General features: G+C 47.5%; 1 protein-coding gene across 1 annotated transcript in view; it reads left to right on the top strand.

The window, feature by feature from the left end:
* Positions 1-6739: 6739 nt before the first annotated feature.
* The window catches only part of LOC144767358 (peroxisomal acyl-coenzyme A oxidase 1-like), a 575229-nt gene continuing 558595 nt past the window's right edge, over positions 6740-23373 (top strand). Inside the window, exon 1 of the mRNA XM_078650828.1 lies at positions 6740-6906. Coding sequence (XP_078506954.1) covers positions 6792-6906 — 115 coding nt within the window. The 5' untranslated portion in view covers positions 6740-6791. The remainder of the gene's footprint in view (positions 6907-23373) is intronic.

The raw sequence follows: 23373 nt of genomic DNA, 5'->3' as shown, positions 1-23373 counted from the left end.
CACAAAACTGACTCGGAAGAACACCCCCTTTGTATGGGGGAAGGAAGAACAGAACGCTTTTGATCGGTTGAAAACCGCGTTCACGTCGGCACCGATACTGGTCCATGCCGACCCGGACCTCCCCTTCGTGGTAGAGGCTGACGCGTCAGAACTAGCGGTGGGAGCAGTTCTCTCGCAAAGGAATGAGAGTACCGGCCATCTCCACCCCATCGCCTTCATGTCGCGCAAGTTAAATCCAGCAGAACGCAACTATACCATCGCTGAGAAGGAACTGCTCGCAATCAAAGACGCCTTCATGGAATGGAGGCATTGGCTAATGGGCGCTTCACACCAAATCACTGTATACACCGACCACCGTAATCTACAGTTTATGCGAGCAGCCAGACACCTCACCCCCAGACAACTAAGATGGATGCTCTTCTTTTCGGAATTCCGTTTCATGGTTACTTACCGTCCGGGTTGTGACAATCGGAAAGCCGATGCTCTCACGCGGCAAGAAAGTCATCCAGAATTGACGGCGTCCCCAGAGACCAGCATCATAGAACCTCAACAAGTGGTAGGGGTGATCCACACGGATGAGTTTCTCCGCAAGGTCATGAGAGGTATCCAGACCTTTGCTTGGAAAGCGTGGATCCGTCTACACCCGGAATGGAGAATACGGCAAGGATTGCCGAGAAAGGGGTCCCAGCTACTTCTCCCCACGCTCGCCTTAAGGCAACAAGTCTTTCAATGGTGCCACAATCTGCCATGTGCCGGACACACTGGAGGGAAGAAAACTTTGGAAAAACTGCTACGATCCTATTGGTGGCCAACAATCAGACCGGATGTGTATGCTTGGGTTCAGCGATGTGACATCTGTTCGCAAGCTAAAAGCGATCATCGACCAGCACAAGGGCTGTTACAAACCATGCCCACTCCTGTGAGCCCTTGGGAGAGCTTCTCTGTAGATTTCGTGGTGGGTCTCCCTAAAGACCAAGGGATGACGGCTATCATAGTCGTTGTGGACTACTTAACAAAGATGGGCCACTTCATCGCCTGTAAAGGGGTTCCCTCAGCTAGCCAATTAGCCCATACCCTGCTAGTTCATGTGATTCGGTTGCATGGCCTTCCCAAGGTTATCGTTTCCGATAGGGGAGCACAATTCACCGCAAAATTCTGGAGGGTCTGGTGTGACCGATTAGGCATTGCCTCTTTTTTGTCCACCAGCTTCCATCCACAAACGGATGGGCAGACCGAAAGGTTGAACCAGACCCTCAAGCAATACCTGCGGTGTTTTGTTGATACCACTACTGAGGCGTGGGTGGAATGGTTGTGGTCTGCTGAGGTGGCTTATAATGACGCAGTTCATTCCTCTACTTTGCATACCCCGTTTTTCTGTACATATGGGTTTCACCCCAGATTTGCCCCCTTGAGTGTACCAGTCACTGATGCTCCTATTCCGCAGTTGCAGTCCAGATTAGTGCAGTTGAGGAAGACGGTATTGCATGCTAAACGGAATCTTGAAAAAGCGAAACTGAGATACAAATCCCAGGCTGATAGACACCGAAGGCATTGTCCTGGGTACAAGCAGGGGGATTGGGTGTGGCTGTCCACTCGGAACATTCGTTTCCGGAAGTACAGCGTCTTCAACCCAAGGTTCATTGGTCCGTACCAGGTGATGCGCCATGTCAACCCGGTGGCGGTGAAATTGAAACTCCCCTCACACTTCCGAATACACCCGGTGTTCCATGTCTCGCTGCTCAAACTTGCTCGGGGTCCGGGCCCTGTGACACCTGCGCCTGTGAGGGTTGAGCGGGAGGTGGAGTACGAGGTGCGGCAAATTCTGGACGCTCGTAGGGTGAGAGGGAAACTCCAGTACCTGGTGTCTTGGAAGGGATACGGGCCGGAGGAGGACTCTTGGGAGCCGGTTGGTGCTGTTCATGCTCCTCGACTGGTACGGAGATTCCACATGTCTCATCCTGGGAAGCCTGGTGGCAGTCAGTGAATGTCGTGAGGGGGGTGTACTGTCACGATTCCCCCGGCCGCTGGTAAATCACTGCCTGCTCTTTGGAACTGAATAGGTTGGGGAACTACATATCCCATGATCCTTTGCGGCGGCGCGTTCCTATGACGCTGTGCGACTGGAGTGGATAATACAGCGTCTCAATGAGGGCGCGCTGCCGATTATTCCTGTTTGGCGAGGAAAGTCTCTGGTTGTGTATCCTGTCTCCTTTGGGAAGGTTCTCTGGATTTCGGCGGCGGAAAGCGTTTGTTCGCTTTTGTCCGGTAATCGGATTCCTGAGGTGGGGTTTAGTAGCGCCCGCTACTAGCGCTGTGTAACAGCGTGCTTTACTTGTTTGTTTGGATTACCCTGGTGGGGCTTAGGAAGCGCCTACAACGGAAAGGTCCCCTGAAGTCTGTGCCTGCGATCCCTGGGATTACTCTGGTGGGGCTTAGGAAGCGCCCGTTTGGACACCTGTCTACGGAGTATCAGGTTTTTCCAACAAAACAAGTGTGGTGTTAGAATCTCTCTGGTGGAACCAAGTGTTGGTGTACTTGTCCTATGTAGGACCGTCAGTGAGCATTTTGATCCGGGTTTTGCAGGACACCTGGGCTTGGGTGCCGCGAGACCAGTCATCGCACTATATCACTCATTAGCGCTTACAGAGAAGGATCTGTAGAGACGCTTTGCTTATACTTTAAGCTGGGCATATATTTTGTTCCTTTTTTTCTTTCAACACCTAACGAATAGGGATTGTATGCATCATAACTGGGGTTGACTCTTCCTGATTTGCCCAGTGAACATTAGTATCATACAATTCCTAGGAGGAGGAGCCTTTTGTTGAGTACGGACCGTGAATGGATGTGATCACCTTTCGTTTGTAGTTTGGGCATTTGTTTTGGGTATTCTATATCCCAAAGCTGGGTAGGTGTCCTGATATCAAAGTTGTTTTTTCAAGATTCCGGTCACATGATGGGAGGGAACATGGGGGTTGTCTAATGTTCTCTGTCTTATGTCTTCTAGTAGCACATACCAGGGGATTTAGAAGCAGCCCTGTAGATTCTCCCTTCGTTCACGCCTGCCTGTAGGATATACAGGTGAGGTACCATGTGATATATTCCTTAGCAGGTTTTCACTTTTAGGGTTGTCATTGCACTTACCCCTTGCTTCTGTAATTGCAGGTTGAGGTCCCAGTTGCCCAGCTGTTCCCCTCCGGACACCTCTGTTTTCCCCCGCTTGATCTCCTTAACAGTCTGTGACAATTGTCAGGCGGACTTGGGACGATCTAGAGGTGGGCCCCTTTATAGCATCGATCCGATCCTGAGGAGCAACCACGGCAGACCTGACAATAAGAAGCTTTCAGTAAGTTTTTATCCGCTTTGTTTAGTCTGGTGGGATTAGTCCAGAAGCAATGTAATCCTAACTTCCCTATCCAAGTGCACCCAGGGAAGAGACCTGGCACCTGGCAACTTTAATACTTCATCAAGCGGATCCCTATAATCGACTAGCTCTGGTGTACTCCAGAGGCGGACCCAATAGACTAGTATTTTTAATACAGCACATCTGTTACTCTTCTTAACCTCAATTAAAGATATAACCAAATAAAGTAAATATAAGAATAATAATAATACCTACCAATATGGAGGACATGTCATTCCTACAACTTGTAATCCTCACTGTTTTATATAATATTTGTAGGCTGAATTACACATGATTATTTGTCTCCGTATAATGACAGTAAGTATGATGTAAAGTGCTCCAACACCCTACACTGGTGTAAGGAGCGCTATAAAAGAAATTAAACACATGAAAGAGAGAAGTTAGAGCAGCAATGTGAAACCTAGGCAGCAATGCACTAGGCCGGATGTGCGCTCAGTATTAAAAACAAGCATTGGAAATGCAATAGGTCTCGCAGTAGAAAAGTTGTAGCTATTGGTCTTGTAAATGAAAAATATTTTATTTATGTGTTGGTTTTTAAAATAGCTAAATTGATAGCTTTGTCATTTACAATGCCAATAGTTATAACTTTCGCGAATGTGACACCTATAGCATTTGTAATACATGTTTTGTATTTACGTGACTTAGATGGCAGCTCTGGTCGTTAGGCCACATCTGCGGTTTACCTGCAGCACAGAGTACTACTACATTAAGTGGTGTGACAAGCAGAAGTAAAAGAACTCCAGTTTCATTCTAGCCATTTCACATGAAGCTAATTAAGGCTGATATACAAACCACATGATTTAGTTAAGCACAGCAGAAGTTGCCATCAACAACTGACGCAGATGATCGACAGGCTTATTACAGAAACATGTCTTCACATTACGGTGTCAATCCCACCGAAAGGCATTGTACATAGTACCTGGGGGAAGCACACACCATACTATGGCTGGCTTCGGACAAATGTAATTTGCCAGCAATCTGCCAAGGTTATCAATGTGACAGCACTCTTCATAAGAGCAGGCTGGCTACACGTGCCCTGGTTAATTTTACCATTAACATCATAGCCGTTTTCAAAACTATAATTCAACATGAAATCAGAAATGTCACTCGAGACCTTGCCACACATTTGGCCAGTCTGCACTTATTTCGCTCGAGCCATAGTGTTAGGCTTGTTTACTAGCCAAGAAAATGCTCTTACGTATAACTCATAAGTGCTAGCTTTTGCCTCATTTATGTATTTTCCAAAACTTTAGTAAGAAAAAAATACTACCTGTACCTTTCACAAGTACAGTTACTGAAACCTAGAAACAATCCAGACAATAGCAGGAAATGAAGAAAAACGCCCTGGCCATTTGATGTTAAAAGGCTGATTGGTTAACGAAAATGACCAAGCAAAACTCACCCGTCCCTTTCAGAGAGCTACCTTCAACCTCGTCTTATTTTTAGGTGCTTTACGTTGCACACAGCATCACATGACATGATGCAACTGCTAGAATGAAAACTGCCTCTTGAAATCAGAAGCACGCTAAAGGGGGAAACAGTAGTGAAAGGACACGTGCTCGGTGTGTAAAATGTATTTAGGACTCGATGCGTATATATATTTTTTTTAAAAATCACAACATCTGTGCTTAATTCTCAGTTGTTTACATACAAAAAAGGAGCAAAACTGAGTGAAGTTGGGTTTCAATACTACACATTTTCCGATACTTGGAAATTTTAGAATATGTAAAAATATAAGCCAGCTTGCCATTCCCTCTTCCCCGCCACCACGTATGTTATGAAAACTGAGACTGGTATAAAAAATCGGAGCATTCAGTGGAGGCTGGTAGGGGACAGGGGGGTGGGGGGTGGAAGGGTGCTAGGAAAACAAGACGGAGGGAAGGAAGAGAAGGGGAGGGGGAGGAGAAAAGCGACACGGCGGGCAGGGGAGGGGGCGGAGCGGGAAGAGCCAAAATTACAGAAATGCAGCTTTCCAAAAGCAATAGACGAAGTGCTGCAGAACTGGAAGCTGCCGGAGCCGCACTCAATGCACATTAGGACTGGAAGGAGAAAAGCGTAACTTCTCACGAGCCCAGTTACTTTCACAGAAAAAATTGGAACATTCAGTGGAGGCTGGTAGGGGACAGGGGGGTGGGGGTGGGGGGTGGGAGGGTGCTAGGAAAACAAGACGGAGGGAAGGCAGAGAAGGGGCGGGGGAGGAGAAATGCCACACGGCGGGCAGGGGAGGGGGCGGAGCGGGGAGAGCGGCGATGAGGGTGTGAAGCAGCAGGGGCCTTTGAAGTGAAGCTAAGCTTCACTTCAAAGGTGTGGGAGGAGTGCTGCTGGGGAACAGATGGCGATTTGATGATGTGCACGCGCATTTTAGGTCAATGCGCTTGCGCATTGACCTAAAAGCTCACGGGCACAGCATCAAATCGCCAGTCTAGGTAAAGCTTATTTAAGCCCCTATAGTCTCGCTCTGCTCAATGCGCATGCGCATTGAGAGGCGAGACCTAAAAACATAGGGCCTATTGAACAAATGTTTTTAGCGGTTAAGAAACGGAGAATCGAGCTGTTTAGCATCGGCTAAATAGCCTTTTGACATGTACAAACCTTATTTTGCGACCACCATCCCTGTGTTTTTAGAGATTCCCAGTGGGTCGCAAATTGCGACCTACCACATGAATATTGATGAGGTAGTTCAATAGGGACCCCATTAGGAGTCGTTGGCACATCGTATTTTGCGATTTCCTAATTCCGTGTTGCAAAAAGTCGCAATTCGGGACTCTCAAAATAAATCAGTTGTACATGTGGCCAGTGGCCTATAGAATCGTTCACCAATGCAGGAGTTTAGCGGCCACGCCAGAGCAGTGCATAGCGCTCTGCGTGGAAAAAAAACCCACTGCAGCTAAAGAAAAACGATAAAGTGTGTAACTGCGTCAGTTGCTTATCAATGTGAAACCCAGAAACTTACTGGATAATTTGAGCATACGCTGATTAGTTACTAAAGGTAAAAAAAATGCGAGTTATAGGTGTTCAATATGTACACTTGATTAAATATTTATCCGGAAAACAAGAAGCAGTAGTAGACTTTCGCAATGAAGAGGGGCCAAGGCTATGTTTTTTTCCACTTTTGATTTTCCTCTCACCATGTGTTCAGGCTTAGCATGGGACGGTGTAAGACTTAATTTGACAGTTCCAAACAGGTAGGGGGCGGGGCTGTGCTGCGCCTCCCGTGCCGTGTGTTCAAGGGCAGCAGTCGCCAGGAGTAGAAGAATAAGGAGCTGCTGCGCACGAGGCCCCGTCATTCCAGCACCACCGTGCCGTGCCGTACCGAGCCGCCCCACAGGTCTCAGAGCCCCGCAGCCCAGGAACGCCTTTTACCCGGACCATGCCCGCGCACCCAGACCTGCAGCGGGAGCGCGCCTCCGCCACCTTCAACCCCGAGCTTCTCACGCACATACTGGACGGGGGCGCAGAGCGGAGCCGACGGAGACGGGAGATTGGTAAGAGCCAGGGCATGGTACTAAAAACATTATATGCGATTCACAATCTTACAAGACGTGATTTCATGCCCCTGTGATCCTCTCTTAGAAATGACATAGAAGCAAACGTGAGAATAACATTTTAACGTTTTACTTTCTATCAAACACTTGTCATTTTTCCCCATTTTAAAGTGAGCTTTGACTATATTTTTAAATGGACACCTGGAACTCAGTAATTGCATGTTATTATTGCTTTTTAGTGAGTAAACTAAATATGTTGGCTGTTTTTTACACATTGCATTTGCTGTTAATGCACGTTTGTTTCCTGGTGTTAATTTCATCTACAAAGCACAAAAGTGCTTCGCATTTGCAATAGAAGGGTAAATGATGGAAAGGTTTCTGCTCCTCAAATAAGAAATGCCACCATAAACCCTTCGGGCCCATTCTCGCAAATAATAGCATCCGGGATGATACCGGTGGGATGGAGGTTTACAAGCACCCTGAGGCCAGGTTAAACATGCAGTGTTTACAAATGCAAGCGCCTGCAGTACTGGGACACAAGGTGGTGTCTCTCAGCTTTGGCCTCAGGGGAACAGTGTCTCATGTCTAAAACCACTAGGTCTCGCCTATGTGACAAATATTGGCGTTGTCAATGTCTTTTTACAGCAGCACGCCTGCTGTTCAGCACTGCTAAATTTAGTGGTGTGGCATAGAGTGGAGAGGCGTTGAGTAACATGGTGTGTCGCAGAGTAAAGTCGAGTGGTGCAGTGTGGAGTGACGTACAGTAGAGTGCAGCCGCGGCCCGTGCAGGTAAGAGTGGTGCAGCGGTGGGACCTGGCGGATTTCGACAGATGACGAGGAAAAATTTATTAATTTTACCTCATTGTCGTATGTCGAAATCCCCCCTCACCCAGGCCCTGTTCTTACCTGCACGGGCTGCGGCTGGTAGGGTGGCATAAAATAGAGCAGCCTAGCATAGAGAAGAGTGACATAGAGTAGCATAGCGTAGAGTGGCAATGTATATGGTGGCGTAGAGTTGAGTAGCATATAGTGGCATAGAGTAGAACGGCACAGAGTGAGAAGTGTATGGGAGGGGCATAGAGTGGAGTGGCATAAAGCGGAGTGGATTTGTGTGGAGTGGCAGATTAGAATGAAGTAAAGTGGCATACAGTGCCATAGAGTGGCATTGTGTGGTGTGGAGTAGAGTTACTTGGAGCGGTGTGGAGTTGCGTGGAATAGCCTGGAGTGGCGCAGAGTGGAGTGGCATAGTATAGAGTGGTGTATAGTAGAGTTGCATAGAGTGGAGTAGGGTAGATCAAAGTAAATTGCATAGAATAGAGTAGAGTTGAGTGACATGGAGTAGCACGGAGTGACATACAGTAAGTAGAGTGGCGTAGAGAAGAGTGGAGTAAAGTGGCATTGAGTGGTGTATAGTGAAATGAAGTGGTGTAGAGTAGAATGGCATAGGTGGAGTGAGAGAGTAGAGTGGCGTAGTGTGGCATTTCATATACTGGAGTGGAGTGGCATATAGTAGCATGGTGTAGCATGGAGTGGCCTACAGTAGAGTGACTTACAATAGGGCAACATACAGTAGAGAGGCATAGTATAGAGTAGAATAGTGTAAAGGAGCGTAATATAGAGTGGTGTTGAGTGTAGTGGCGTGGAGGAGAGTAGAGTGGCGTAGAGTGGTGTAGAGTGGCATGGATTAGATTGAAAAACAGTGGAATGGAGTAAAGTGGCATAGAGTGGAGTAGAGAGGAATGGTAGAGTGAAGTGGCATAGCGTAGAGTGGCATGAAGTGGCATAGAGTGCCATTGAGTGGAGTGGCTTAGAGTAGAGTGGCGTGAAGTGTCATAGAGTGCTAATTGAGTGAGTGGCTTAAAGTTGAGTGGCGTGATGTATAGTGGAGTGCTGTAGGGTAGAGTGGTGGAGAGAAGAGTGGAGTGCCACAGAGTAGAGTGGTGAAGAGCGGCGCACAGCGGTGCTGTAGAGTAGAGTACAGCGGTGCTGTAGAGTAGAGTGGTATGGCGTAGAGTGGAGATGAGTGGAATAGAGTGGTGTAAAGTGAAGTGGTGTTGAGTGGCAAAGAGTAGAGTGGCACAGAGTAGAGTAGCGTGGAGTGGTGTGGCATAGATAGGAATAACGTTGGGTATAGTGGCGAAGAGTGGCGGGGAACAGAGTAGAGTAGCGTGGAGTGGTGTGGCATAGATAGGAGTAACGTTGGGTAGAGTGGCGAAGAGTGGAGTGGAACAGTGCTCCATAAAGAGGGATTGTGTGGATTGGCATAGAGTACAGCGGAGTGGAGTGGCATATGGTGGAGTAGCTACAGTAGTACAATTGTACATTGTCGATAGAGATGTCAAATAAGGTGAAAGCAACATAAATATGCAGCCGTAAAGTATCTGAAAATGTGACATTTCTGCTGGAGCGATGTGCAAAAACATGCATTGTCATGAGTTGATTAATTGTTAAGAAAACCCAATGTAAAATACAAAGTTCATCTTTTGAAAGTAAGAAACCCAATCAATATAAAATAAAACTAATCTTTTGAAAGCATTCTTCAAAATGAAAATGCGTCTTTTGAAAGCATCTATCTCCCGTTTTCACAATTACAGAGCATAATTTAATGTGCCTGAGTAGTATCGTAATATAACTAATGCATTACTAGAGATGGCAGACAGGGCAAAAGCAAAATTAATAAGGAGGAGGAAAGCACATTACACATTCAGGTATAAACTGAAACTTGTTTAAAAAAAAAAAGCAACCTCCAAAAAAGACAGAGAACATGTGTAATTGGCCCATGTTCCAGAGAGGAGCTAACACAAGAAAGGAAGGAAAGTCTACAGAAGCTAAGCAATCGAAAGAATGCAAATAAGAGTGGCAACAAAAACAACCAATGGTATGCCGTGGGTGGGTTGTAAGCCCACTAAATGGTAAACAATATATTTCACAGCACACTGCATGCAGCTGTGAGGCAAACCCCAATATGGTGGAGGAGGGGGGACTCTGTCCATCCACATCCACCCCTAATTTGTACCTTGGTAACAACCCTGGGTGCGAATGGGGTGTATTCATAATGAGGTTCAGAAACTGCAAGCAGCAGAGAGGGCAGAGGCTGGAAGCAAATATGGTAGTGTGTGAGCAGCAAGGGCAGGTGGAAGAGGGGGCGGTGTGTAGCATAGAGAGCAGGGAGCAGTGGAGGGAAATGGGAAGGTATTAGCCAAGTAATCAGAGTAGATGGAACAGTATGTGAACATGAGGATCTGGAACAAATGTTCGTGTGTAGAGATGGCAGGGAGCAGTGAGTGCAATGTGTAAGCAGAATGGACAGTGTAGCGTGTCCACAGAAGGGGAACACTGGAAAAGAAGGGACAGGCGACACAGATTGTGGTGTGTGAGCAGATGGAGTAGAAACAAAGGGGACTGTGTAAATGGAAGGGTCTGGAAGTAGAAGTACTGGTTGTAAGTGTGCAGAGCTTGCAAGCAGCTGAGAGGGCAGCTGTATCCGTGTTAAGAGGACAGGTACAAGGAGAACATGGTATGAGCAGGATGGCAGAAAAGGTTGCGTGTGTGAGCAAAAGGGACATGGTGCAGACAGTCAGTTTGTGAGAAGAAGAGGCAGAGACAGACTTAGCTTAGCAGAGGGCTGAGAGTGCAGCGAGGCAGTGTGTGATCATAGTGGTCAGGGACAGGGGTTAGTGAGTGTGCAGCGGGTGAGGGAGCAGGCAAGATAGTGTGAGCAGAGGGGGAGGAAGGGGAAGTTTGTGTATAGAAGAGACAAGGAGCGAAGAGGAAGGGCACTTGTAAAGAAGGCGTGGTGCGAGCTGATAGGACAGGGTGCAGAGAGGTCACCGCCTGCCAGAAGGGGCAGGCAGAGAGATGGCAGTGTGTGAGCAGACTGGGCATGCAGCTGAGCTGACAGTCTGAGCAGAAAAGGCAGGGTGAACTGGGTAATGTATGTGAGGAGAAGAGACGAGCAGAGAAGGCAGTGAGGAGAAAGGGTAGTGTGTGACCAGAAGGGGCAGAGAGCCAAGTAGACAATTGTTATATCTTATGGTTATTTATTATTTCTATTTATTCATTATTTTGTTTTACTATTCATGTATCTTTAACTACTGCTGTATTGTTGATGCATCTTTCAATTAATAGAGCTTTGCAGTTTAGAATGTTGGGCTTGTACTAGCCAGTATGAGCTGTAGCTGATTGAAGAAACACTCTGCCTGGATCTCAGTGCTGTACTTGTTTAAGAATAAACTTATTCTTATTTACAATACATTCTCAACTCTTCATTGGATGCAACATAAATTTGGCGACGAGGTGGTCAAGTCAGCACTCTCTGGACCCATCGCTTTTGGCCTAAAGAAGATCCTACCTGCAGACCTACAGTGTTTCATATTTTATGAAAATTCTACTCATCTTTAAGAAGCTCATATTCTTCATTTTGAGATAAGTGACTTTGATAAATATATATTAACTAACTACAGCAAACAACTTTAAATATTTTCTGCAGTTTTGAATTATACTCTACTGCACTTCTATTATTTAATTCGATGCAGGCTCGTAGTGTTTAATCCTCAACTTGAGCTTCCTTCTATTTATTTATGTCATCTCAAGCTCTATATTTAATGGATTAATATTTCACTATTGGGAGCTTCGCTGCATTTATTAAATCGTTTTTGCTTTTTGAAACTGCCTTCTATTGACACTTTACCGTGAAGATTTCTAACTTGGCTTCATTTAATCATTTTTATGCTCTTTCAACACTGCCAACTGTTGACACTTTTCTCCGACCTCACAGCATAAATCAAGTGATTCACTACTTCGCATGTCATCTCTTTTGCATTTCACCTTTTAACTTTCGTTATTTTTGTATGTATGACATTACAACGCATGCATTTACATCGCATGCCTTTACAACGCAAGTATTACAACGCAGTCCATTACAACGCATAGTGCTTTGGGGCGCTGGATAGTGAATAGTTTAATTTACTATTCCAACTCCAGTCCCCGTGGACACTAGGGAAGGTTATTGGATAGTAAATTAACCTATTCCCTATCCTAGAGCGCCCCCCAGAGCAATGCGTTGTAATAGTTTGCTTTGTAATGGTTGCGTTGTAAAGGCTCTGCGATGTAAAAGTTGCGTTGTAAGTGTTGTTCACCGTTATTTTCATTTCATTTTTAAAACTATCTCGAGTCAGCCTTTTTATCTTTATGACATTAACTGTGATGGAGACATTAATCGGCAATTTTTGACACAGCAGAAGTCCACACGGAACATATTGTTTACTTTGCATCTTTTAAAATTACCTCGAGTCAGCCTTTAAGTTCTTGGTGACATCAGATGTAACGGAGATTTCGAACGGCATTCTTTAACTCAGCAGGAATCTACACAGAACTTCCTCAAGCTTAAAACGCTGACTTTGTTTGTTCTAATAACTCCACCTTTTCTCCCTGAGCCTGGAACTCCTAAAATTAAATGGCTTCAACGGTTTAAAGCATTTAATAGCTATATTATAGCCATTGACGGAGTCAAATTTCCTCCCATCAGAAAAAATGCCATGTTATATAGCGCTTTGGGTGCAGAAGGACAGAGAATTTTTGATCATCAACCTCCAATATTGCGTCCACCATCCGATGATTGGAATGAATACACCGAAGCAATTGCTAGATTGGAAAAACATTTTAAAGATCAACCTAGTATAATTGTTGAAAGACTAGAAAACAGAGGGAATATGAAAGCATTGACACTTTCTTAGCTGAATTAAGAGTTCTTGCTGCTTCTTGCGAGTTTGAGGGTCCTATTGAACAATATCTAAGGGACCAACTTGTAGTAAATTGTTTTAACAATGAGATTCAAAAAATATTTTTATGCTGTAGGAACCCTTCACTTGAGGATACCTTAGAGTTAGCAAGAGGCATTGAGAGATCTGTCTCTGCTTCAAAAGAACTTAATATTAACCCAGTTAAGCCTATTATTTCTGAGTCAATAAACAAAGTGTCTCAACACTTTACTCAGGTTTCTCATAAAGACAAACCTTTCAACAAAAATGAGACAAAGAAGGCTGAAAGATCTTTTCAGTGTTTCAGGTGTGGTTCAAAAACACATCTTGCTAACTCTCCTTCTTGCCCGGCTTTAAAGAAACAATGCACCAATTGTAAGAAAATTGGACATCTTGCTTCTGCATGTAAATTCAAGTTTAAAATGATGTATCTTGAAACAGATAATTTAAATGAGGTGGGCATTGTTAAGCACAGTGAATCCATTAAGAAGATATTATTATTATCCATTGATATGGTTGATTCTCTTCAAGACTCCGACAGTGGTGATCCTGTATGTGATATGAAAATTGGAGAAATTCCTGTCAAAGTAACAGTTGACTCGGGTTCTCCTGTCACCATTCTATCTGATATATTTTTCTTTGAAGTATGGAAAAATGTTGAGTTAATACCCCCTGACATTCGCACAGTAGCCTTTAATGGACAGGAGATTGTCATGATGGGTTATTTTAACGATAGTCTTACCTTTGAAGATAGGGTCATTGAATCTAAAATATACATAGCAAACAAGGGTTATAATATCCTTGGTTGGAAGGATCAAGGGAAGTTTGGCATGGTGTTAAGACCTGGCACTGATAATCCTATTTCTCTTGATCGTTCCAAAAATGTGAATTCTGTGATTTCAGATGGTTTGTCATTAGAAGCTGTGATTAATAAACATCGTGATGTCTTCTCTGATACTTTAGGTTCAGTGAAAGGCTTTGAACATAAAATAATTTTGAAACCGGATGCCTTTCCTACCATTCACAAAGTTAGACATGTTCCTCTCAGTATTAGAGATAAGTTAAGAGAACATCTTGATCAATTATGCAATGATGGAGTTATTGAGCAAATTGATTCTTCACTCTGGATTTCTCCCATTGTAGTCGCTCTTAAAAAGAATTGTGATGAGCTCAGACTGTGTATTGATCTGAGATCATTGAATAAGAATATTCAAATTGGTTGTTTTCCCTTACCTCGCATTCAGGACATGTTGGCTCAGTTAAAGGGAACGAAGATTTTTTCCACCATAGATTTCAAGAGCCACATACCACCAAATTGAATTACATGAACACTCCAGAGACCTTAATGCATTTAATACGCCTTTTGGTGCTTTCAGATTTCTGAGGTTGCCGTTTGGCCTAGCCTCTGCGGCTTCTGTTTTTCAGAAGTTAATGTTCCAATTGTTTGGAGATGTTAAAGACGTCTTGGCTTATCAGTATGAAATTTTAATTTCTACCAATTCGGTACAGGAACATCTTATCAAACTAGATCATGTTTTAGGCATATTACACAAATATGGTATGACGGTAAAGAAGCAAAAATGTAAATTTCTTCTAGATCAGGTTGAATACCTAGGTCATGTCATTTCTCAAAGAGGTATTAGTCCCACACAGGATTTGTTAAAGGCTATTCTGGAATGTGCTAGACCTACTAATAAAGATCAATTGAGGTCCTTCTCGGGGCTGAGCGAATTCTATTCAAGGTTTGTACAAAATTTTGCAATGATTAGTGAACCTCTAAGATTGTTAACTAGGAACAAGGTTAAATTTATGTGGGGCAATGAACAAACTTCGGCTTTTGAGAAACTCAAAAATTTGATAATTACTGCTCCAGCTCTCAAACCCTTTAATCAAAATGAATCTTCGTACATTACAGTTGATGCTAGTAATTGTGGATTAGGTGCTGTTCTCAGTCAGATGGTTGATGGAAATGAAAATATAATTGCATTTGCTTCACGTCAACTCTCTTCTTCTGAAAAGAACTATAGCACTATAGAAAAAGAGGCTCAAGCTTGTGTGTGGGGTGTTAAGCATTTTTCCACCTATGTTTGGGGTAAAGAATTTACTTTGATTTCGGATCATAAGCCCCTAATTTTTATGTGGAATGATAAAGGGACAAGAAATGCCATTCCCAGGCTAGTTCGCTTGTTTTCCAAACTTTATGATTTTAATTTTGTCATGAGGCACATACCAGGAGGTAAAAATTTTAAAGCAGATTTTTTTATCCAGGTGTCCCTTACAGGAATCGGCACTTGATTCTGTGCTGGATGATAAAGAAGTTGTAATCAGTCTGGTTGAAGGTTTAAACTTTATGGAGAATGTTATTTCTCAATCTGATTTGGTGGAAGCTTCCGCAGAAGAGCCTTCTCAAGAAATTCTTAGACGATTCATATCTGTGGGATGGCCAAGGGAAAATCAACTTGATAAAAATTTGCTTCCTTTTTCTAAAATAAAGGATGAATTGAGTCTTGAAGGTAATTTCATTTTAAGAGGATCCCTACTCATTCCTCCAAACTTAGGGGCTCATTAGGATGGCGGACGGAGGAGCTACCGCGGCCCTGGAGTACGCGGAAAATGCCTTTTCCGTGTCCGCTTGCCGCGGACACTCCGTCCGCCATATCAGGATAGGAAAAAGTATCAAATTTCCGTCCGCGACGGAAAAGCACGCACCGCCGCCCAACTACACACGACCACGCAGCAGACGGAACACATCCTGAGACTCCGCCGTATGTACTGACGTCAAAGACCGTCCCCCAAATCAAGATGGCGGAAATTACACATAAAACCGCAGCGGAAAAACAACCTGTCTGAACACGGCGGATTCCCCACAGCGAAGAAAAGATACATAGCAGAGATACCCACCACAAGCTGCTCGCCACCATGGACCCAGCGCTACATGCTTTCCCGATGCTCTTCGCGATCCACCACGTCCTAGTCTTGGCCCACCATGGACGCCGACGCAGGTAAGGCACAAACCATGGGCTGCATGGAGGGGAATACCTGCAAGGGTCGTGACGTAGGGAGGGGGAGTGTCATGTTACCGAAACCACTGATGAGAAGCAAATAGAATACACATTTGTAGTACGCAAGCATGAATGGCAACGACAAACCACGAGACATGATTGACTACCTTTATTGCACATAATAGGGGTATAATCACAGTGTATGCGTGAGCATGGGCAAAGTGGGCACCAGACCATGAACATCAGAGGCAGCACGCGAGAGGGCAGAATGCAGTATCAGAACAGCAACAGGGCATTGTGCTTAACAGAGCAGGTACATCATTGGCAGCACATCAGAGGGCAGAATGCAGTATCAGAACAGCAACAGGGCATTGTGCTTAACAGAGCAGGTACCTCAGAGGCAGCACATCAGAGGGCAGAATGCAGTATCAGAACAGCAACAGGGCATTGTGCTTAACAGAGCAGGTACATCAGAGGCAGCACATCAGAGGGCAGAATGCAGTATCAGAACAGCAACAGGGCATTGTGCTTAACAGAGCAGGTACATCAGAGGCAGCACATCAGAGGGCAGAATGCAGTATCAGAACAGCAACAGGGCATTGTGCTTACCAGAGCAGGTACATCATTGGCAGTAAACGAGAGGGCAGAATGCAGTATCAGAACAGCAACAGGGCATTGTGCTTCACAGAGCAGGTACATCAGAGGCAGCACGGGAGAGGGGCTAAGTGCATCAACAGTCCATAGCACTGAACATGTCCATCAGAGGCAGCACGTGAGAGGGGCTAAGTGCATCAACAGTCCATAGCACTGAACATGTCCATCAGAGGCAGCACGTGAGAGGGGCTAAGTGCATCAACAGTCCATAGCACTGAACATGTCCATCAGTGGCAGCACGTGAGAGAGGCTAAGTGCATCAACAGTCCATACCACTGAACATGTCCATCAGAGGCAGCACGTGAGAGGGGCTAAGTGCATCAACAGTCCATAGCACTGAGCATGTCCATCAGAGGCAGCACGTGAGAGGGGCTAAGTGCATCAACAGTCCATAGCACTGAACATGTCCATCAGAGGCAGCACGTGAGAGGGCAGAATGCAGTATCAGAACAGCAACAGGGCATTGTGCTTAACAGAGCAGGTACATCAGAGGCAGCACGTGAGAGGGGCTAAGTGCATCAACAGTCCATAGCACTGAACATGTCCATCAGAGGCAGCACATGAGAGGGGCTAAGTGCATCAACTGTCCATAGCACTGAACATGTCCATCAGAGGCAGCACGTGAGAGGGGCTAAGTGCATCAACAGTCCATAGCACTGAACATGTCCATCAGAGGCAGCACGTGAGAGGGGCTAAGTGCATCAACAGTCCATAGCACTGAACATGTCCATCAGAGGCAGCACGTGAGAGGGGCTAAGTGCATCAATAGTCCATAGCACTGAACATGACCATCAGAGGCAGCACGTGAGCGGGGCTAATTGCATCAACAGTCCATAGCACTGAACATGTCCATCAGAGGCAGCACGTGAGAGGGCAGAATGCAGTATCAGAACAGCAACAGGGCATTGTGCTTAACAGAGCAGGTACATCAGAGGCAGCACATCAGAGGGCAGAATGCAGTATCAGAACAGCAACAGGGCATTGTGCTTACCAGAGCAGGTACATCATTGGCAGTAAACGAGAGGGCAGAATGCAGTATCAGAACAGCAACAGGGCATTGTGCTTACCAGACCATGAACATCAGAGGCAGCACGCGAGAGGGAGGAATGCAGTATCAGAACAGCAACAGGGCATTGTGCTTAACAGAGCAGGTACATCAGAGGCAGCACAAGTACGTGTCCCAACCAACCCGTCCCAGGGACCACAACAGTGCAAGGCTGTTCTCAATGGACAATGGACACACCATGTCAAATAACATGTGAGTGAAGTGATCAGCACCTCACATCACAGAATCAGGTGGACTGCGTGAACTACCTGCCTCGGACACACTGCCAGCACCAGCAACAGGAGTGTGAGACACAGCCACAGCCCGAGTGACAGACACATGGCCCACAGACCCAGACACACTGCCAGCACCAGCACCAGGAGTGTGAGACACAGCCACAGCCCGAGTGACAGACACATGGGCCACAGACCCAGACACACTGCCAGCACCAGAAACAGGAATGTGAGACACAGCCACAGATGTAGTCACTGACACGTGAGCCACTGACCCAGACAGACTGCCAGCACCAGAAACAGGAGTGTGCAACACAGCCACAGATCTACTCACTGACACATGAGCCATAGGCCCAGATACACTGCCAGGACCTGCAACAGGAGAGGGCACAACTGAGACAGTGCTATTACATGATGCATGACAGCAAACAACAGACACAGTGTCACCATCTGATACATGAGAGTCAACTGCACCTGCGGCACTGGGACCACTGAAATGATGAGCCACAGGGCTGTATGGGCCAGGAGGCAGGGTGGCCCTGGGAGCTGGGGACAGCTGACCTTGAGCGACATCGGGGTGGGCAGGTGTCAATGGTGTGTGTCTGCGTTTCTTAGGGATATGTGAGTGCACCCTGGACAGGACAGGACTGGCAAGTGGTGGTGACTCTAAACAAATATCACCCACCATAGGTGGAGCATCTCCACCCGGGGATCGGGTTTCTGGGGACGTGCTGGAGCCTGCTTGTCGTTTGCTGTGTGCCTGCCGCCTGGACTCAGAATCATGTGTAATGGGGGATGCAACAACAGGGGACTCCCTCCTCTGCTTCTGACTGGCCTGGATGGGAGTGAAGGTATGGGGGGACTCCGCCGCGGAGACATCTGTTTGGCGTACATTCGCAAACATCAGCCGCAGTGCAGCCAGGGGTGATGTATGCCTGTCCTTGACTGCGCCAATGTCCCTGGCAGAAGCCTTGTCCGTAGGAAGTGCCTTATCCGTAGGTGGAGTGTTGTCTCTGGATTTTGCCTGTGCCTTGGTCGGTGCCCTGTTCCTGCCAGCAGACTTGTCGTCTGTGGTGTACCTGTCTCCAGTAGACACCTGCTCTCTGTGTGTGTCCCTGCCCTTGGGAGATGGACCTTCCTCTGTTGTGGGCCTGCCCTTGGGACTCTCCCTGCTCTTAGGAGGTGCCTTTGTCTTTTGACTGTCCCTGTCCCTGTCCTTGGGATTGGCCCTTTCCTGTGTTGTGGGCCTGCCCTTGGGACTTTCCCTGCTCCTTTGAGGTGCCTTTGTCTTTTGACTGTCCTTGCCCCTGTCCTTGGGAGTGGCCCTGTTGGACCTGGGCCTCTTGGCAGGGTCATCCCTAAACTTTTTGCCTTCCTCCAATACTCTCTCTGACCTGTTTTTGTTGGTTTAATGACTCTGGGCACTTTGCCACTGCTGACCAGTGCTAAAGTGCATATGCTCTCCCTGTTGTAAAGTGTACATGTGATTGATGTCCATGATTGGTTCATTGGATTTACTGTTAGTCCCTAGTAAAGTGCACCAGGAGTGCCAGGGCTTGTGAATGCCAATACTGCTAGTGGGCCTGCAGCGCTGGTTGCGCCACCCACAGAAGCAGCCTTAAAATGTGTCTAGGGTCTGCCATTGCAGAACCTGCGGGCAGTCTGGTACTGTCACCCTGGCTGGGCAAGTGCACACACTTGCCAGCCCCTAAACCTTCCCTTAACCTTCATATTAGTCACCCCTATGGTAGGCCAGAGGGCAGGGTGCATTGTAAGTGTAAGGTAGAACATGCCCTGATGTGTGTGGCATGTTCTAATAGTGAATTACTGCCAAAGTCGTTTTTCACTATTGTAAGGCTACCTGTTCCCTTCTAGGCCAGATGGGCTGCTGGAATTATTACACTCTATAATCCCAGCAGGCTCAGGGAACATGGTAGAAATTCGTGTTTAGTATGCCTGAACTCAGAATAATAAAATACTTCTTTTAGTAAAGTTTATTTTAATATCCTGTGTTTGCAAATGCTACTTTTAGAAAGTTAGCATTTGCTTGCCTAACCATTTCAGCCCGCCTCTGCTTGGATGTGGATCTGACTGTCTGGTGTGTGTGAGTGACAGGGCTGGGAGTTGACAGGTAGTGATTAGCAGGAGGACCCCTTAATGGGTGGTGGGAGTTTCCCCTGAATGATGCATCAGGCTGTGCCCCTGCCACCACAATGCTGGCTCCGCCCTCCTGGGGAGCGACTGATGACTCAGCCTGCACCTGGCCCAGGAAGGACCGGAGCTTGTAAACAAAGTGCTCAGGCCACTCCTGCCCTCTCAATGCCGGCTCCGCCCCCCTGGGGAGCGGCTGATGTGCCTGCCCTCACACTGAATGCAGAAGTCATAAGTACCCACAACAAGTACTCAGAGACTGGAGCAGTTATGCAGAGGCCCCCCTGGCTGGCTAGAACAAAAGAAACTGGGTATAAAAGTAGGAGCCCTGCTCCTTGTAAATTAGATCCTGTTTGTGCTACAAGAGAAACTCTGCCCGAAGAGAAGGACCGGGAAGGACTACAAGGAGGAGTGCTGACTCTGGCCTGTGTCTGGTGCCTTGCTGCCAAAGGAGAGGAAGAGAAAAGACTACAAGAGACTTTTGCTTTATTTTGAACTTTGTGCCAAACTCTGCTAAAAAGATCTCCAAGGGCTTGCTGCTGAACTTGCCCCCTGACCAGCGCTCCAGGAACAGTGAGCGCTAACCCCTGACCAAAGCATCTGCTGTGTGTGCTGCTTATCGCTGCAGCGCTGCCTGAGGAAGACAAGAGCATCAAGCCCCCCCTGCACACCGTGACCGTGGGTGAGCAGATCGCCATAACAACGTGAAGCCCAGCCCGCCGCTGGACTGAACACCGTGACGGCATCTGCACCTGGCCCCACGAGAGCAAAGTAACGGAGGACCCGTCCGGTCCAAGCACCGAAGTCTACTGGGCCCAAGCGCCGTAGATTCCCCCGCAAAGACGGACTGCCGCCCTTGTCATCTCCCTCGCTATCAGCGTCTGACCTGCCGCCCCGCTGAAGGGACAGCACCGCGACCGGCACTTTGGCTGGGTACGTCCCGCACTTGGGGACCGTACTGCCACTGCGCCACACCCAGCCGCCGCCGTCAGGACCGAAGAGGAGACTGAGCGAAGGACCTGAGACCCCATCGAGCACCGCCGCCCCGGGTGACCCGTGACCTGCTGCCTCGAGCCGCAGCTCGCCTCGCCCGTTAAGGAAGCAACGCGACGTGGGACAGCTCCCTCCCCTGCAGCCGTCCTCTTCAAAGATCACCCCAAGAAGTTCAAGGTACTGTCTTTGGCCCGTCGCGGTGCGAGCGTCCTGCAACCCGAGCTCGCACCGCGCTGACTGATCTCCGGCACCCCGGGAGCCGCACAACCGCTGGCAGCACGAGCCGCCCCTGAAGCAGAGGCTCGCTCTGCTCTTGGCCCCCGAGGCCCCGCCTGACGCTCCCGAAGGCCCGCGGCCCCCTCTTCCGAGTCAGGCCCCGCCGGGTAGCTCATTTCGGCAGCTGAGACAGCGGAAAGCGCCTAGAAGCGCTCTAAGACCCTTGAACCTTCGTAAAGCTGGGCAGAAGGCCCAAAAGACCGCATTTATTCAAGAACTGTGCCTTTTTCATAAAGAGTAACTGGAACCTGCATTTGAAGTAACCAAGACTGTATTTACAAGCCTGCTTGAGATTTATATAAAGAACATATATTTTTACAAATACAGTTTGGTGTCATTGTGTGGTGGGTTGGTTGTGATGGTATGATATTGCAAATGTTTAACCCTACATGCCCCAGAGATTAGCCTAAGACTGCTTAAGCCACACTACCTAGAGGGTAAGCAGAGGTTGTCTTGAAGGGAACCCTCAGCCCTGACGAGGAAGAGAGAGGCCCTGATTGTCGCCAGTGTCGCACTGCGCCAACCAGAGACTCCCCCTTCCTACATTGGTGGCAGCGGTGGGATTCGCGAATTTACATTTGCAGTGTTTTACCTTAGCTACTGACCATTGCATAGTGATTACAGTCCAGTAACTTAGCCACAGACTTTTGGATTTTTTTAATTTTGCTAAAGAAGAAGATCCCTAGTGTTGCAAACATGCCTGGCACAAACAGCATTGATGGAGGAGAGTCCATAGCCTCTAGTGCGCAGGGGCTAGAATGGGACGCATCAAAGCTGGATGACTACACAAAGAAGCAGTTGAGTTATTTTTGCAGGAAACTCAAGGTTCCACACGCAGGATGCAGAAACAAACCTGAGTTCTACAAGGCCATGAGAGCCTGGATTGAATCTAGGAAGGCACCTGAGGATCAGAATGCACCTGTGGATCCTGTGGGTCTGGAAAAACCAGACAGCGTTCTTAGCTTTGGCAGAGGCCTGTCGCCAGAGGAGCTGGCAGACAGACAGGCAACCAGGGATCATGAGATCAAGATGGCAGAATTGAATTTGAAGGGCCAAATGGAGCTTGAAAGCAAAAAAATGGCTCTGGAAGAAAGAAAACTCCAGTTTGAGTATGATATGAAAATGAGGGAGATGAGTCTAAAAGAGAAAGCCTTGGATCATCCTCCCTCTGGTGGCAGCACAACGCCGGTGCAGGTAGAGTCAAGAGTGCACATCCCCAAAGATGTAGTTAAAGAGTTCTTTAAGGGGGATGACATAGGACAGTGGTTTAGGGCATATGAGGTAGCCATGCTTTCCCACCGGGTCCCTGAGAAGGATTGGGGAGCGGGGTTATGGGGAAGGTTCCTTAGCGAAGGAAGGGACACCCTGCTAGATTTGCCCACTGAAGACCAGAGATCCTATCCCCATATGAAGGAAGCTTTAATGACCAGGTATGGGCTTACCCCTGAAATGTATAGGCAGAAGTTTAGGGGGTGTAATAAGCGGCCTGGGAATACGTATGTGGAGTATGTGTGTGAGGCGCTGGATGGTGAGGTGAAGGATAATTTGGTTAACCCTGCTAGGGGGCTGTGTAATCCAATTGTGGGAGAGCATATTGTAAGTCCCAGTTTTCCAGAGCTATGCCAACACCTGTTTGAGAGTGAGTTCTCTGACCCCAGGGAGCTCACATTGGAGGCAGACCTTGTGGTGGATTCCAGAGGGTCTGGAGAGGCATTGGGGTGTGACCCTGTGGAGAGTGTCTCAGGTATCTTCCAGCCCAGAGTGGTGGAAGTGGCGCAGAGTAGCCCAGCTAGGTCCTGTAGTAGTGAGATGGGTGTAGGGCCTCACGTCCTGTCCTTAAGGGGAAGGAGTGAGAATGGGTTTTGTCCCGGTAGTGCCCAACCTCAGTCTCAGAGCCTGGATGGTTCTTTAAGGGAACACCAGGTGGGGAGCCTAGGCTGTCCGGATGAGTCACCCGCTGAGGGGGATCCCCCAGTGGCTAGAGAACGTGGAGGCTCTGTAAACAGGGCTCCAGTAGTTCTGGTGACTGGCAGTACCACTCCAGTTGGGAGGGTGCAGAAGTCCAGAAAGAGGGGCGAGAGGGGGAAAGAGTCCCCAGTGGAAGAACCAGTGGGTCAGGGGCCAGCCAGCAGGGCTGCGTCCCCAGTGAATGACCAGGGGGACACCACTTCTGTCCTGGGGGATCTTCCCGCACTGTCAGAGGGACAGGGGTTGGGAGATCTGCGCCGGGCAGACTGTCGCACGACACATGAGCTATGTGCCACCCTCAGGGGGGGCAGGCGTGCTCCCCGGAAAGTCCTGGTGCGCCAGGCAAGTGTTCAACTGCAGGGTTGGGTCCCTGAGTTGAGAAGCCA

Source organism: Lissotriton helveticus, chromosome 7 (genome assembly GCF_964261635.1).
Source record: "Lissotriton helveticus chromosome 7, aLisHel1.1, whole genome shotgun sequence".
NCBI lineage: Eukaryota > Metazoa > Chordata > Amphibia > Caudata > Salamandridae > Lissotriton > Lissotriton helveticus.
Note: the sequence above shows the minus strand (reverse complement) of the source record. Positions and strands in the feature narration are given on the sequence as shown.